The 18055-nt window shown below is 45.9% G+C and overlaps 1 protein-coding gene across 2 annotated transcripts in view; it reads left to right on the forward strand.

The window, feature by feature from the left end:
- Window positions 1–2482: 2482 nt before the first annotated feature.
- The window catches only part of LOC147422052 (putative prolyl 4-hydroxylase 4), a 72067-nt gene continuing 56494 nt past the window's right edge, over window positions 2483–18055 (forward strand). The window contains exons 1-4 of one of the 2 annotated variants that reach the window (XM_086502472.1): window positions 2483–2648; window positions 2710–2790; window positions 2972–3029; window positions 3118–3222. In XM_086502472.1, coding sequence (XP_086358598.1) covers window positions 2551–2648; window positions 2710–2790; window positions 2972–3029; window positions 3118–3222 — 342 coding nt within the window. In that variant the 5' untranslated portion in view covers window positions 2483–2550. The remainder of the gene's footprint in view (window positions 2649–2709; window positions 2791–2971; window positions 3030–3117; window positions 3223–18055) is intronic. The other variant, XM_086502473.1, reaches the window with a different exon arrangement.

Below are 18055 nucleotides of genomic sequence, written 5' to 3' on the forward strand. Positions count from 1 at the left end.
CATCACCAAAACTGAGATCACCAACAATTTCATCACCAAAACTGAGATCATGAATTGTACATCTTTCATCCACAAATTTGACTACAAGTCCAAGTCTAGCAAGTGCGGATACAGACAAGAGATTCTTCTTGATCCCAGGTACATAAAGTGCATCAACAAGTGTGAAGGAACTGCCATTAGCAGCAGTGAGCACAATCTTTCCAACTCCCTGAACTGGATAAGAGGCGTTGTTGGCACAAGTGACTGAATTCCCATGAGGGACAGACTCGAGAGAGGTAAACAATTCACGATGTGAGGTAATGTGCTTTGTAGCACCATTGTCGAAATACCACACATGTGAATCTGCAGCTACCGACAAGCATGCATCATGGACAACAGGATTGTAAGTGCACTCTGCGCTAAATGCCCATTCTGCATCAACATCAGCAACACAGTCTCCTTTCACAGAAGACTCAACAATGGGTGCATTTGTAGTGGAACCAGCATTTGCAGTGGAACCACCCTCTTTCTTCTTAGCCTCTTTGGCCTTCAACTTAGGACACGACTTGATCAAGTGATCATTGGCTTTACAATAATGGCAACGCATCTTCTTTTTGCCCTTATCACCAGAATTACCAGACGAAGTACTGCCAGCAGAAGCATTAGGAACATAATTTTTGCCACTCGCAGCAGAACCATAAGAAGTGGCTGCATTACTGTTACCACCCTTTCTTTGAGAAGCAATAAAAGCCTGTTCAACTGCACGCTGCCTAGTCTTGTTTTTTCTAGAAAGTGACTCTTGCAACAGCAATGTGGATAATGCATCAAACTTGACAACTTCAGGATTTCCTTGGGTCATCAGTCTCCAAGTACTAGCAAAAGTCTGGTAGGAATCTGGTAAGGCATCAAGAACAGTCTGCACAAGGGAACTGTCTAAAATGACTTCACCTGCAGAAATAAGCTGCTCATTGATATCTTTGACACTAGCAAGGAAAGTGTCCATATCATCTTCCTCATGCATAATCTTCGACTCCAGCTCTTTACGCAGCAAAGCAATCTTAGCCTCATTGCGGCTTGCATAAAGACCTGCTAGAATATCCCAAGCCTGTTTTGCAGATTTTGCTGAACGGATGTGAGGAACAATGGTGCGCTTCACAGACAACGCAATCAATGCATGAGCCTGCGCATCCTTAACATCCCAACGAGCTTGTTCTGCCATAGGCAAAACAACTCTAACAGCTGCAATCCTTGTAGCAAGACCTGCAACATCCTCAACATCGCCTACATCCTCAGAACCAAGACGTACATCAATGCCCTGCACAATGTTCTAGACACCTTTTGACACAAGAACATGTTGCATCATATAAGCCCACATAGGGTAGTTGTCCCCATCCAACCTGTCCTCAGCAGCAAACATCTTGAACACATCTGTGTTGTTGTTGTCAGCCATGGTAAATGCTGCACCTGATAAGAAAACTGCCCGAAAATAGGAGAAATGGAGCGGGAACAACCTGTGCTATATAACACAAACCGTAAAAGACTATAAGGCACCTGTTATGCAAAAACGGCACTGACAGAAATTCTGCACAAAATGACGAAATAGCTTGTGCAGTACTGTCTGTAGTGGAAACGGAGGCCGAAATGAGCCCAAATCAAAATTCTGAGCAGACTAAGCTCTTCGAGTTTTCCCAAAATTTTTGTCGACCTGTGAACGCTTGCCGAAGCTCACTGAAATCGGAGAAAGTGAGCAGGCGTGTGCTGGAGCAGCTGGCGACTAAGCCCGGGAGGACGTGACCTGCTTTGATACCAATTTTTGGAATTAGGGTTGCAGAGAAACACACATAGCTTGGAGAAGACGAAGGAAGCTCAAGGCACACAATAGAGAGAGTATTACTTAGTGTGCAATGGAAAGATAGATAGCCCTAGAGTGATGTGCGTATATCCAATGCTTGGGGGAAAAAACCTCCTAAAGAGGGAAAAAATGCCTCGGCGGTCCTAGTGTGTTCACACATCTCACTACCACATGTATATGGTAACAATTGTCAATTAACTTAAGTTGCACTAGTATGTCCTACACATTCTGGAAAAACGATTGAGAGAGGAATCTTTACAAGATTCCCTTATGGTGATGGAAATGGCGACGCGGGCATGAGCAAAGGACGGAAAAGGACACGTAGAAAGTTGGTTGGGAGCTGCAGCGCGACACGTGATCCAGGAGGGAGGAGGGGCGATAAGCTGTGTTTTTTTTTTGTGCAGCGTCGAGTGGTTACGGGAGCAGTTGGAGGGTAATACTTGGCTTGCTTGGGGTTCGACTCCGTGTTACCCTTTTGTAGTATGGGTAGTGAATCATGCACTTGAGAGGGAATCTCAGAAAGCATCTAAGGATGTAATGAATAAAATACCAGTATGACGAGTATGACCAGTATTACGGGGAGGTGCTTTGTGCGAATAGAATTTTGCCAAGTGGCATTGCTCTCTTTGCAGCATTTCCAACAAGTCTATTAGGCCTAGGCTTAAAGCAATCAGGGTAATCAATTTCTGCCTCCCGATTGCACACTTGGCGCTGTGGCCATGGCCAGGGCGAGGCTGCTCGCTCTGCTTTCCTTGAGCTACGCAGTCGCACTTCTCGCCAGACCTGACGATTTCCCCGGCTGGCTGGGCGAGAAGAGGTTTGACATTATACTTGTGATTCTCCTTAACCCTCTGCTTTTTTACTGTATAATTCCGCAGATCAAGGAGCGTCGAGAAAGATGAAGCTGTTCCTTTCACTATCGATCCCACCAAGGTCATCAATCTCTCATGGAAGCCCAGGTGAACAGTTTTCAATCTGTAGTGGCGCACCCATAAAGGAGGGCTCCTCTGGTTTTTTTGAAGCCTGACACGTGCTCTTAGACTAACTTTATTTGACTAACGTTCCCAGAGTAAGCTTATCTCTGATTTAATTTAAAACTTGAAAAGTTTTGTATTGTGAATTCTGGCTTCTTTGTATCAGAGCTTTCCTTTACAAGGGTTTTCTAACAGAGGAAGAATGCGATCACTTGATTGAATTAGTAAGGCCATCTTGGTTTGCTGTATTTTCTATGCATATTTGAGAGAAATTTACAAGTTGAGATTTGTTGGTATCTTTTTCCTTTCAAGGCTAAAGATGGACTGCAAAAGTCAGCTGTCGTAGATCATGACTCTGGGAAGCCCATCTTAAGTACGGTTAGAACCAGTTCGGGCATGTTCATAGATAGAGACAAGGTAAAGATTTTTATTACTATGTTTTGCAAAACAAGGATTGCATGTGTATGCGCATGGATAAAGGCATTCGACTCTGACTAGGAGGTGGTGCACTCCATTTAATTTAAATTCTTGCTAGAACTCAGGTTTTTCAGCTCCCATACATCTACTAGCGTGTGTTATTTAAACTGTTTAGGCTGAAATGTGATCGGGGTCTTTTTCTATCAGATCCATGGAACAATATTCTCAACTTTCTTGCATTCCGCTGGGTCTAAAACAGTAATCTTATTCTTCTGTTAATCTTGCATCGTTGGTGGTTTCCCTCTATGGTTTGAAGTTACTGGATATGCCAAGAGCTTTTTCAACCCTGTTTGTCTTGTAATCATCATTTAAAAACATACCAGTTCGTGATGCCAAAATTTGGCCAACTGAACCTATAGGGCAAACCATATACATAGTTTCAAAACACTGCACTTCAGGATGCCAAAATATGGCAATCTACAAGATATGTGCTAGTGTCGTTGTGTAGGCACTTCCGCTGCAGCTGACATTGGTATCAGAGCCGTGTGCGTGCTTTGGCTTTGCGAATTTAAGGGAAGAACCACCAAGAACCCAAGCAGAACCAAGAACCCAAAGAACCTCGCTCTTCATGTCCTGACCTCGGACTTATTAGCTACTGCCACCCTTAGTCCATCGTGCCCGATCTGCACTTCAGGATGCCAAAATATGGCAATCTACAAGATATGTGCTAGTGTCGTTGTGTAAGCACCAAGAACCCAAGCAGAACCAAGAACCCAAAGAACATCGCTCTTCATGTTTTGACCTTGGACTTATTAGCTACTCCCACCCTTAGTCCATCGTGCATCGGGTACCCTCTCGTCTTCATCGCTATGTCTTTGAACGAAGATCGACATCGGATACACGAAAATCCAGATCTTGAATACCAAGATTTACTTGCCTCCTACGCGATATTGAATGAGCTGGCGAAAGGATTCCCTAACCCTCTTCTGCATTTGCATGTAGCGTTCATCCACTTCCGTCGCCAAGCAACCATTGGAAATGTCACAAACTGATGACGTGGCATGCCAAATGGATTCGAGCCAAACTTATAAGTTGTTCCAACTTATAGGGTCCTGTCCGATGGGGCCCTAGGGACATTACATAAATTAACAAAAAGCATTGGCAGACAGGCTGTACGGATCACCGCGAATTGCACCGACGACAGGTTGTACGGACAACTGTAATTCGCACTGACTGTGTTGACTTGGTAGCATATGGAATTCCGTACTGGCTGAAAATGAGCGCTAGCTTTTGGGGGACATTGCTTTTGAGTTTGAAAGCTTTTCATGTAACTGCTTTTCCATGGCCAAGGGCCTTTAAATAAGACCCCTGGGCACTCTCTAGGAAGTTGTGCTGACGAGCCTACGAGCAGAGAGGACCCGCAGGCAACTATACTTTGCTCGAGCATTTATTTAGAAAAGAAATACCGAAAGGGTTGCGAGTCTTTGGGGCCAATCTCTCTGGGCACAAAACTACGCCGGGCCGTGTCAACTCAAGTAAATTGTGACTTAAGTGTTTGAAGTATTTTAAGTGATTCTCTCGTGTGTCGTGCCAAATTCTCGACTTGGAGTGTTAAGTCTGTTATAGTGATATCAGAGCTCGGCCGATTACTCTTCTACCGGGAAATCCGATCCCTTTTTCCGCGACACACATGGATTTTGGTGATGATTCTTGCAAGAATCAAATGAACCCTCCTTACACTTCTGGAACGGGAGGCAGCACAGAAAATTTAATTGGAACAACAGATAAAGAATATGGGCCACCTCGGTCTACGGAGTATCAACTAATGGATATGCAACGTCAGCAGCAGGTTGATGATTGCGTAAAGCAGATGCTCCAATTTGCGAAGGATCCACATTATGCCAAATTTTTGACCCGGCACCCGATCGACAAAGTGCGAACTCAATGGTAGAAAGCCATTGATTCCCCACTAAAGTCAGCCCTCAAGAGACCTCTTGTCCCAAGGATGTTTACTGAAGATGAACTTGATGATGTTGAAAGACGAGTCAACCAACTTTTGGGGGCGAAGAAGCAATTGAAGAAACGCAACAAGGGAACTGACTATTCTGGTTATTTTGGTCGTCAATCTTCTTTTGCGAATGCAAGAAAACAAAAGAAGCATATATGCTTCAAAGGATTGTTCAGTTCGTCCTCATCTTCTTCTGATAGTTTGGATAGCTCTTCCTCTCTTGATTTGAGTGACGAGGACAGAAAGGGCAAGAAACGAAGAAAGAACCAGAAATTTGGAAAGAACAAGAAGGCGGCCAAGAAAAGAAGACCATACCGTAGATCTCGACATTTTTTTGAAAGTTTTGACGAGGATTCATCCTCTTCTGAGAGTTTCGACTTCGATGACCATATGTTTTATTCAAAGAGAAAGCACTTTTACGAAGCCAACCGATATGATTTTCTCGATGATAAGGGCAAGAAGACACATGAATTCAAGGATGGTGGACAAATAGTAAAGTTTGATGCCTTTTCAGGGTTTCGAGATGCTCCCAAGGCTTTAGCCTTCATTCAACAATTTGACATAGCTTTCTCAGGAGGGCGCTACTCAGAGCACTTCAAAATCAGGAGGGCAACATCATATTTAAAAGGAAATGCACGAACATGCTGGTCCACTCTTCTCTTAACTGGTGGAGGTTGTTCTAGCGGCACCCGGATGGGATGCTGCCATTACACCTGTCATTGGCAAACTTCGTTTGCATTGTCAGGGATATCTAGGGCACGAGGACTTTTACATCATGCCTTTGGAAGGGTGTGACATCCTACTAGGAATCCCTGGGATCCTGTGTTGCAGGAAACGGCCCCCTAGCCTCTGGAAACGCGTTTCTGCGTTTCTGGCGGGGTTGCACGTTTCTAGCTGCCTTGAAACGCGTCGAAATGGCGCCCACTTTTCTCTTTTAAAAAAAGTCAAGCTTGCATTAGTTTATTAAAAAAAAGTCAGGCTAAATTAAGCCTCCCTCTTTAAACTAGCCACCCGTCGTTAAAAAACAATCCCTATTATCCGCTAAAACTTGAGAAGCTTTACCAAGAGTGGAGTCCTCTTCACAACACAAAGAGAGCTCCATAAGTTTACAGAATTCTCTTCTTGGCACGATTGCAAGCGACGATTCTTCCATGTGTGCGTGCTAAGGAAAGAGGATGATGCAAATCTTGTTAAAGTGTTTGCTTTTAATGTAGTTGTCAATATATCTTTTGAGTTTCTATGTGTTTGGCTACTCTCTATTGGGTGTACCCCCGCCGTTTCCTTGTCCTGGAGAATGTCGTTTCATGTTCTTTTGGCAGGTGGATGTTTCTAGTTCAGAAATGTTTCGTGCAACACAGCTGGGATCCACAAGGACAATACTATGGTTGATTATAGGGCCAAGAAAGTGACTTTGAAGAATGAGAATTGCAGAAAAATTGTACTTGATGTAAAATTGAAGGGCGAGTCCGTCCCACTTGTATCGGCTTCGGCCATTTTCAAATTAATGAAATCGAGTCTCAGGGGGGGCTTGGGATCATTGATCCAGCACAGCAGAGCAGAGCCCTTCTTGGGAAGTTCGTCGTCAGAGGACTTCTGCCAGGCGAGGAGCCCTGGAAGGAGTTCTTGTTGCAGAGGCTTCGTGCCAGGGTGCCTCAGGCAGGAGGCCCTTGGCAACCTTCGACCAGATGGATCTTTACAGAGTTGCGCCGAGTTGGTTTGAGCAGGAGACTGGAGGACCGATTCGCTGTGAGTTTGCTTCGGTCTTGGGAGCTATTGCGGCGTGGCCTAGAGCAGCGACAGCCGACGTGCACGGAGGAGCGCCTACGGCAGCCCCTCGTCTGGAACCCCATGGTTAGCACTCAGAGAGGCCACTTGGTTGGGAGTAGGCCTCATGTTTCTTGGGGTCCCATGGCAGCAGGTCCAGCGCGCTCTCTAGGTGACTGGCTAGAGTTCACAGGTTTGTCAGAGGAGGTGCAGGTTGTCCAGCTACAAGGCATGAGAGGGGTTCAGAGCATGTGTCAGGACATCTCAGAGTCAGTTCCAGCTGATTGGCTCACGCCTCTCGAGCCAGTAGCACCCCGGTGGATGGGAGCCTTCACACGACTGGAGGTTCTCATTTCAGTCAGGGCTTGCTCAGAGACTGTCCCAGCCCTGTTCTTCGAGCTTCAGGGTGGGGGACGTTTACAGAGAGTTGCAGTAGAGGCCCCGCAGGTAGCAGAGTGTTGTTTCCAGAGGATCCGAGTTATGGGCATCTGTGGGAGGACTTGCGTCATAGACCCTGACCCAGCAGCTCTTGAGACAGGACACTGGAGGCTATGGGCTTGGGAGTGCTGTCCACTGGCACGAGTACAGTGGGATCCTGGTGAGTGGCTATGGAGGGACCCATTCTCTTCTGCAGACCGCCTAGGAGTCCCTTTCTTTCAGTACACTGTTCGGCTTGGACGTCATATACTTGCAGCACAGAGAGAGGCCCGCCCCGCTGCAGCACGTCATTGGCAGGAGGAGGGTCTCACAGTTGAGTTCTTGGCAGCTTTTTGGCAGAGGCTGTGGGACTCCAGACAGTCGAGGCGCGTCACCTTGTTCCAGTGGTTGGTTGCACACAGAGCCACAACAGTAGGGAGCTGGCTTGTACATTGTGGTCTCTCGGCCGCATGTACAGCCTGTGACCAGTTGGTGGAGAGTCAGCGACACTGTCTTTGGGACTGTCCCTCGGCCCAGCAGGTGTGGCTACGAGTTCTTCGGCTGATGCCTGCCCTCTCCACGGTTCGACAGTACACTTGGGGGGCGGCGGCTTGGTCCACCCTCACGGGCCCGGCACTTCAGTTTGAGCTATCTTCCACCAGCAGGATGATAGTGATACAGGGGGGTCGACCTACACTCCAGCCTGCTACAGACCTTACTCCACAGGAGTGGAGCAGTGAGAGAGAGGAGTGTTGGGAGCTCATCAGCGGCCTAGCTCTCTGGTTCATCTGGCGGGCCCGTTGTTTCCGCATCTTTGAGGCTCGCCTTGTACCACCAGCAGAGACTGTTCGTGACTTTTGGCTAGAGCTGATCCATACTCTCAGAGGACAGCTTGAGGGACTACAGGGCAGCTCCGACTGCATGCGGGAGCGCCGCGAGGCTTTCCTTCGTCTCTGGCACCCTGGGCCGTTTTACTCCATGGTCCAGGGGGTGCTCAGATGGCACTACTGTCCACCTGTGTGGCTTTTCCCTCCTCCCATCTCTTGATTTAGCCCCATTGTATATATGCTGTTTTTTCATTGGGAGAGTCTCCCCATCATGTTTGTTGTAGCCCTCTCTTGCAGAGGTGGATGTAGCCCTATGGGCAGCTTTCATTAACTAATAGAAGGATCTCTTTCTCGGAAAAAAAATAAAATAAAATAAAATTAATGAAATCGAGTCTTTTTGTTTACTCGATCTTCTTGAAAGAACTAAATGATGAACAATGATCAAATATGTCTGAATTGGAAAAGGAACGACAAAAACTTTTACATACATAGGCTGACTGTTTCTTTGAAGGCCTACCAAGCGAGTTAGCTCCTCCTGATCCTGAGTATCACACGATTGATTTGATTCCCGGTAGTACACCAGCAAATTGGCCTCCTTATGGAGTCAGCTGAGTCAAAATGAAGAAATAATCAACCAGGTAAAAGAACTTTTTGGAAAGGGTCTCATCCAACCTAGCACTTCACCTTTCTGTTCTCTGGTGTTGCTAGTACTAAAGAAAGATGGATCTTGGAGGATGTGCATTGACTAAACAACTCTCAATAAAACCACCATCAAGAATAGATTCCCTTTCCCTAGGATCGATGATATACTCGACAAACTTCAGGGGTCCACTTGTTTCAACAGAATTGATCTAAAGAGTGGATATCATCGAATCTGAATTGCTCTTGGGGACATCTACAAGACAGCTTTTAGGACGACTTTTGGCTTGTACAAATATTTGCCATTTGGTCTCACAAATGCTCTAGCGACATTCAACCGCATGATGAATAAGATTTTTAGAGAGTTCTGATCATTTGTAGGCACTTTTTTTGATGACATTATCGTCTTCTCCAAGAACGAGGCAGAACATCGACAACATTTGTTACAAGTTTTTCAAGCACTACGAGCGCATAGATTGGTTATCTGTCACAAGACGAGCACCACGTGCCAATTGAAAAGAACAAATTGAACAGACTTTTAGCACTTCAAGAACAACTAAACTGAGAGAGAGAGACGACACGTAACGACTCGGGAAAAGCTAACAACAGGACCAGTGTTGGCCTTGCGAGACTTGCAAAAATCATTTGAAGTTTATTGTGATACTTGTGGTCACAGTCTAGGCGAAGGAAGGCTATGTCATGGCTTACGAGAGTAGGATGTTTTCACGCCCAGAGATGGAAGCACAATTCTATGAGAGAGAGCTATTGGCGGTTATCCATGCTCTTACGCAGACACTATTTTCTTGGAGCTGATTTTACAGTCTTTACGGATCATGAGAGTTTACGCTACTTCTTGTCACAGAAGCAGCTTTTGAAAAAGCAGATGCGGTGGACTAACATCCTGTCACAATTTCACTTCCAGATTGTCCGTGTTTAGGGACAAAAGAACTTAGTGGCAGATGCATTGTCTTGGAAGCCCTTGGTTCTGGCTATTTCCGCGGTACATCACCAAAGCTTTGAGAATATGGTCGACCAGTACGCCACAGATCTTGATTTTGCTGACAGTTTTACACGGATACTAAGTGGGGAGACAGTTTCAGGCTATTCATAATTCCATACGGGACGGCTATTTGATGCGGAAAACGATGTGTGTGTTACACAGCCTTTGAGAGAAATGGTTTTGACAGAGTGCCTTTGTCCACCTTTTACGGGTCATCTCGGCATAGCTGCCACCTTGAAGGGTGTAACTGTTGAGCGTTACTTCTGTTGGCCGAGGCTCAAAAAGGATGTGGATGACTTTGTTTGCAGTTGTTTAGTATGCCAGAAGGTCAAGTTTGACAGGCATAATGTCACGTTTGTGACTTAACTACATCACAATACTTACTCATTGATACTGATACTCGAAGTGCCATGCCAAGGAGAACCCCTGCGCTTGGATGGTCACACCCCTTCGCCCAAGAGACGTGCCTCTTTGCCAAAAGCCACACTCCTTCGACGACTGGTCACACCCCTTCGCTCTACGGGTGCGGCTCTTCGCTCAATGGTTGCAGCTCTTCGCCGAAAGGATGTGTCTTTACGTCTAAAGTCGCGTCTCTTCACCATGAGACGTGTCTTTTCATTTATGTCTCTTCGTCTCCTATATAAGGAGCCCTTGTATCACACTTTCAATCAATCAAACACAGAGTCTTCTGAGTCTTTCTTTGAGTTCAGTTCAGTTTCTTAAGTCTTAATCATGAGTTTAAGTACTTAATAAAGGATTAGTACCTAGAATCCTCAAAGTGGTATCAGAGCAAATTTTTCCCGGGACCCGAAGGTTGTGAGCCTCTCATCCTTGCTGATACCCTCTCCCCTCCTTCCCGGAGTTGCATGGAAGCAGAAGAAAGATGGACAATATCTACTTCAGTATGAGGTAATCTTCTCTTCTACATATATATAAAGTCAAGCAGAAGACAGAAGACAGAGATGGGTGTTGCGGCATACCGGTTGCACTCCTGGAGTAAGCCTCTCCGGCAGGAAGTGACTCTTCGCGTGGATGAATTGTGACTTTTCCCATGAAGAGTCGCACCCCCCCCTTGCGCATCTGACGCGAGCACGTGCATTCCGGCCGTCCCTTCACCCTACAACACACGCACTGGGTTTTGTGTTCTTCTACAGTGCTACTAACAACACTGGGGCATTTGCTTAGTAATCATCGAGATGTAAGGGGCAACCATTGCAACCCATACGTTGCAGGAGATAGAACACTACGCACGCGAAGGAACATTTCAATAGCCAGCGTGTAAAATTTTAGCACCGATAGGCAGCCTGCGTGGGCGATTTTAGCAGCCCGGCGTGGAGAAGTTTCCAGCGGTGCATCTCGTTTGCTGGTGTATTTGAAGGGGTGCTTTCAAATGGTCTTTTTTTATTAACTGGGTTGGCCGGCCAAGTTGGACACCCACATTGGGTTTTAATGGCCACTTAAATCGGAAAATGCTGCTGGTTATTGAATACCTTGCGTAGCGAGCAGCCAGCGTAAGCACATCAACGCGTGGAGATTGCAGGGCCGTCAGCATGTCATGCACCATGGGTTGTAGATTGCATCATGAAGCGGCAATCCAACCAACGTTGCACGCGCCAAGGGGTGCGAGAACGAAGGGACATGCCATCGTGGAGGGGTGCGAATACGAAGGGGCAGCCTGTTGAATATGTGGCTATTTGCGCAAAGAGATGCGAGCAAAAGCCAAAGGGTGCATCCCAGGAAAGGGAAACAGCAGGGCCACCAGCATCACCATTCACGGGTACTTGCACGTGCGCACACGCACGTGTTCTGTTTTCTGTTTACAGAATTGAGAGAAGATTTAGGTTACCTCATACGCGTATGCGTTTGTGCACCACCTCTCTTCTGCTTCCATGTAACTCTGGGAAGGGGAGGAGAGGGTAGCGGCAAGGTTGAGAGGCTCACAACCTTCGGGTCCCAGGAAAAATGATATTCAGTATCCAAGGAAAGATAAATGATGTAAATTTCAGACTCAAGTTGTGACCCAAACTTATAAGTTGTTTCAACTTATAGGGTCTCATGCGATGGGGCTCTAGGACATGAGATAAATAAAAAAAAAGCATTGGCGGGCAGGCTGTATGGATCTCCGCGAATTGCGTTGACAGGTTGTACGGACAGCCACAATTAGCGCCGACTGTGCTGACGTGGCAGCGTACAGAATTCCGTGAATCACGCTGGCTGAAAATCAGAACCAGCTTTTGGGGGAGATTGCTTTTGAGCTTGAAAGTTTTTCATGTAACTGCTTTTCCATGGCCAAGGGCCTTTAAATAAGACCCATGGGCCACTCTCCGAGCAGTTGTGTTGACGAGCCTACGAGCAAAGAGGACCCGTGGGCAATTGTACTTTGCTCAAGCATCAATATAAAAAAGAAATATTGAAAGGGGCGTCAGTCTTTGGGGCCAATCTCTCTCGGCACATAACTACGCTGGGCCATGTCAAGTAAATTGTGATTAAGTGTTTGAAGTATTTTAAGTGATTCTCTCTCGTGTGTTGTGCCAGATTCTCGACTTGGGGTGTCCAAGTCTGTTACAGGAAATACCTCCAAGCACCCTTACCTTTCATTTTCACTCGCAATGTTTTCACGATACGATTATTCGAGTGGTAGTACTTGCTCGCAAGGCAGAGTCAGCATCAAGGCTGGTATTCTGTGACAGTAGTAAGGCTACCTAGTAACTTGGTCGGTCGGTGGTTACATTGCAACAATACCCGCAGCCGCAGTAACCGCAAGTTTGGAGGAGTTTTCATCGGTTTATGCATCCACAAGCATTAAAAGCATTGCATCAGAAGTATAGATAGAAGTGTGGCAGTTGTGCCTCACCTTTAACAGGGGGGATGTCACGTGCTCACTGCAATTGCGCCACATGGACAAGCTTCTGCTACAGTCTAGCGTTAGTCTTAGTTAGCATAGGACCTAGCCTGACACTTTGTGAGCCTCTAGCACGACGTGCATGTGCATACGAAGGCCTGCATACCCTCTCTTACACAGTACCGCATTTCAGCATATAGGCATTTACCGCATGTAAACCGCCTCTTGTGTGCTCACTTAATTTATTAAGTGACCCTTCATATTCCAGGTCATGGGGCTGTTCTGGTGGTTGCTCGACCAGCCTTAAGTCACCTATATATGCAGCCTTAGAGGGGCGCTTTATAATGTGCAGTGGAAGTGAATGATGGTGTATCTCAGGATGAGTGATCAATGAGTGCTCAAGGTTCCTTTTACTTAGAGGAAGGCTGATCTGGGACGGTAATACGGCGGTACGCCGATGGAGAGCAAAATGCTGCTGGCTGAGAAAAACGCTAGAGGTTCTGGGCCTGTGGGGCATTGCTTGCTTTGTGCTCCCGAGTCTTCTTCCTCTGGGTCTTCTACCTCTTACTGGGTTCCATATATAGGGGCAAAATGATGGGTCGAGCAGCTGTCATCCAGCTTCCACGATTTGGAATATAATAAGTCACTTATTAATAAAATGACTTATAAGAGGTGTTTCACATGCAGTTGGGAAAATAGGTTCATGCAATGGAAAATGCTCATGGTAGGTGCTTTGTACTGATGCTAGTGATCATGGGTTGTGCAATTAGAGAGTATGCAGCTACTCTTAAGTGCTTGGACATGCACGGCCTGCGTACAGGCTCACAAGGGTGCCATAACACTTCTCAGGCTACCTAAACCCTAGAAATAGGTATAGCTTGTCCACATGCACATAGGGTTAGATGTGCACGTGACATCCCCCCCTTTTCAAGGTGAGATACTAGTACTGAGCTATATGGCTTCCATATTGTCCGCCAACAACTCTTGGGAGTCTACGATGAACTCTTCGCCAGCCCACTCTGTCGCGTGGGTCCCGCAATACTGGAACTTCAGGAAAGTTTGCAATGCTTGCTTCTCTAGGCCGCGCCAAAAGCGACAGAATAATTTGTTGCGGCTCCATGTCTTCAACTTTGTCTATGATCTCGGGTTCACCTTCTTTAAGAATCTCCAAAACCACTTAAAACACAAATTCATAAACATACTTGTTCCTTGTCGAGTGACTGAAAAAATACTTTTCTTTCTTAATGACTGTGGATGAACAATGTGACGAAGTGCTAACCGTTCATCAAACACATGCCAAAAGTGTGATCGAAACTTGACTTTTCGACCTAAACCTATCAACTGTGGAAAACCACAACGGAAATGCCAATGCTTGATGGACAATCGTGCTCGTGCTTTTGCTGTGACTGTGTCATGCAAAGGAATGAACATGCAAAATCAACTGACAAAACACAATCTTGAAACATTGTGAATCCCTTGAATGCCAACTCTTTATCTTTTTTAGAGTGATTGGCATACGTTTGTGGTCATCCGTGAGTGCATGTGCATCGTGCAATACGGTATGCCCATGAAATGGTAACACATAAAGACAGTGACAAAAAGACGAGATTGTCACGAATGAGAAACTCGGACAATGCATACTGACTAATCATGTGAACACAAAATACTTCGTGAGTGGGTTTTGGACCTTGATTCGAGAGCCAAGATCGGTTCTGCGTGTGATCGTATCTGCAATGAGGTTAGCTTTACTAGAAACTCAATCAATCAAACCACCAAATTGCTCATAAGACTCGAACCATCTAGCTTGACGGTCACCCCAAGGTGTACTCGGTATAGACTAGAGCAAGTTTGATGATCCTTACAAACAATCACCGTACTATCATGCCAAAAATGCGTACCGTGCCTCGAAGAAGGAATGACAGAAAGAGATCCCTTTTCATGCAATGACTCATTCTTTCCTCGATTGTGGGACTATGTACTGAGAGAGACTATAAGACTACTGTTCTATCCTCTAACATGAGAGTGAGAGATTAATGACAAAGACGGAATGTTCTTGTCACAGCAAAGAACCATGTGAGGTGCTCCTTTAACTGTGAGAGAGAGAGAGTATTTTCTTTCCAATCAATACGCAGATTATAACCTTTAAACCACTTGATGCCAAAAATCAAATCACATCCTTTGAGAGAAGAAACCACAAACCGACGATGAAAACCGACATTCACATCAGGATATTCATGCATGAAAGAAGAGTGCATGCCAGTAGCAAAACCAGAGATCACAATGGGATCTATTGGAAGAGCTAAATGTGCGCTCTTCACGAGAGAGTCACTAATCACATCATGCATACTACCCGAATCAAACAAGATCACAATGCGTTGACTATTTGTAACAAACTTGGACACCCCAAGTCAAGATTCTACCGCGACACAGCAGAGATTCTCTTCAAAACACTGAACAGTTCACAAAAGACGACACGGCCCAGCGTAGTTCCGAGCCAAGAGATATTGGCCCCAAAGACTGGTGCCCTTTCGGTATTTCTTTTTATATTAATCTGTGTGCAAAGTACAAGAGAGTCCGCGGGAACCCACACTCAGACTCTGCGTCTAGATGCTCTGATTGAAGTTGGCCCAATTGAGAGACAGAGGCACGCCATCCGCGGCATTCTCAAGGTGCTCCGCCAAGTGTGACTCCTGCCAAGCTTGATACCAATTAATGGCATCACCCGCTAGATACATGACAGGAGTCAAAACTTTATTGCTGCTTGTTTTCTTGGTAGTCGCAAAGTAAGCATTAAATTGATGCAACCAAGAATGAATTACAGAAGCATCCATCTTACCATCATACTTACTGAATGTCAACTTCTCGGTGACGGTATTGTTGGAGTCGTCGCCTTTACTTGTGCTATGTGAGTTTCACCGGCCTCCTTGAGTGGCTCGGTCTTTGGGATGAGTACTTGTAGCATCAACTCCTGTAGGCCGCTATGCGTTGAGCCTCGCGTGATTGCTCACGCTCGAGCTCCATAGTTGCCCTTCTTTCTTCGGCCGCTATGCGTGCTTGCTCACGCTCAAGCTCCATAGTTGCCCTTCTTTCGTCCATGGTGGCGTGTCACAAATTGCTCATGTGTCAAGCCATTGAAGAACGGAGCCTACTTATAGATCCCTGCCGAGGGGCCTAAACCCTAAGTGAGGAAGCAGAAACAGCAGAAGAAGTTTTACCAACTTGCAAATTCTTGTCGAGTGGCCTATTTTTTAAAGAAGAGTTCCCACCAACTTATGGGACCCCGTCCGATGGGGCCCAAGTGACCTAAAGATGTTAAAATAAAGCAGGACCAACACACACACACACACACACACACACAAGCTTATTTGCATAGAAGTTGATGACGTGGCAGTAGTACGGATTTCCAAATTTTACGTTGACCTAGTGACGTGGCAGCCTATACGGATTTCCGTGATTTACACTAGGCTATTTTCAGCGCCAGCTTTTGGGACCATTGCTTTTGAGTTGACTGTTTTTTATGTAACTACTTTTCAAGGCCAAGGGCCCTCCCAGACCTTGTTAGGTTATGTGGGAGGAGTGTTCATCGGCGGCTTTATGTTTCTATGTCTTGTAACATGCATATGTGAGCATTTGTGTTGCATTGTGATGTGCCACCCACTGAATATTCCTTATTGGATGAGATATTTCTAGGAAGTCAACGACCTAGGATATCAAGAGTTCTGATTTGGAATGAGACTCTTTATTGGATGAGATTCTTTTGGGAAGCCAACAACCCAGGAAATCAAGAGCTCCGATTTGGAATGAGAAAATTGATTGTCCCTGGGAAATTTTTGAGCTAACTTGAGTCGTTTCGCAGATATGCTGTAATCGCGGATGATTACTTTCTTTTGGGATGTCACAAATTGTTTACGTGTCAAGCCACTGAAGAACGGAGCCGACTTGCAGATCTCGGCCGAGGGGCCTAAACCCTAAGTGAGGAAGCAGAAACATTAGAAGAAGTTTTACCAACTTGCAAAGTCTTGCCGAGTGGCCTTTTTTTTAAAGAAGAGTTCCCACCAACTTATGGGACCTCGTCCCAAGTGACCTAAAGATGTTAAAATAAAGCAGGACCAGCACACACACACAAACTTATTTGCGTAGAAGCTGAGGACGTGGCAACAATACGGATTTTCGGATTTTACGCCGACTTGCTGACAATAGTCCAAATGATGTAATAACCCACTCTGTTTTGGGAAGATCAAATATAAAATTCATCGCTATATTGGCCCATGGTCGATGCAGTATCAAGAGTCTTGTCACTTTCTGTTTGTCATACTTCATTTTCTGACATACTAAACAAGTAAGCATAAACTCATCCACATTTTCCTTGAGCTGTGGCCGATAGAAGTATCTCTCAACACCCTTAAGTGTCGCCTCTATGCCCCTGTGCCCAACAAAAAGAGAGTTGTGACACTCCATCAACACCTTTTGTCTCAAACCATGAGGTTCATACAACATGGTCTTTCGCATCAAAAACTGTGATGGGAGGGCACCACATGCCATCTGCAAAGGAAAGACTAGAATAGACTTTTAGGACTTCAAAACAATTGAACAGAGAGAGAGAGAGAGAGAGAGAGAGAGAGAGAGAGAGAGAGAGAGAGAGAGAGAGAGAGAGAGAGAGAGAGAGAGAGAGAGAGAGAGGGGGGGGGGGGGGGGGAGGGAAGATCCATGTGATAGACACGGAGTGGTGGAGTTGCAATCCCAGAGCTCTAGCCCCAAGACCCTGCCCTTTCAGTATTTCTTCACAAAGGTACAACTTTCAAAGTGTCACATAGTGATGACATTTCGTTTCCAATTGGAAGAGAAGTGTCTAAATGGACAAGAGGAACTGAAACTTGAAGAATTGAACCGAGAAAGATGGGCCGACGAGCCTAAGGAGGGTTAAGGATGCAAAATCCTAAACCCTACCAACTTAAAGAACTTATGAGCACCTTCAAGATACAGGGCGAGGGTCGATTGCACAGAGTCTCAATAGAGGCTTCACAGGTTACAGAGTGTTGTTTTCAGAGGATCCGAGTAGTGGGCATCTGCGGAGGACTTGTGTCATAGATCTTGACCCAGCAGCTCTTGAGACAGGCTATTGGAGGCTTTGGGCTTGGAAGAGCTGTCCACTGGCACGAGTGCTATAGGATCCTAGAGAGTGGTTTTGAAGGGACCCTTTCTCTTCAGCCGACCATCCAGGGGTCCCTTTCTTTAGTACATTGTTCGACTGGGACGTCACATACTGGCAGCACGGAGAGAGGCTCGTCCTGTAGCATCACCTCATTGGCAGGAGGAGGGTCTCATAGCTGAGTTCT

This window comes from Adiantum capillus-veneris, chromosome 27 (genome assembly GCF_014529385.1).
Source record: "Adiantum capillus-veneris isolate H3 chromosome 27, ASM1452938v2, whole genome shotgun sequence".
Classification (NCBI taxonomy): domain Eukaryota; kingdom Viridiplantae; phylum Streptophyta; class Polypodiopsida; order Polypodiales; family Pteridaceae; genus Adiantum; species Adiantum capillus-veneris.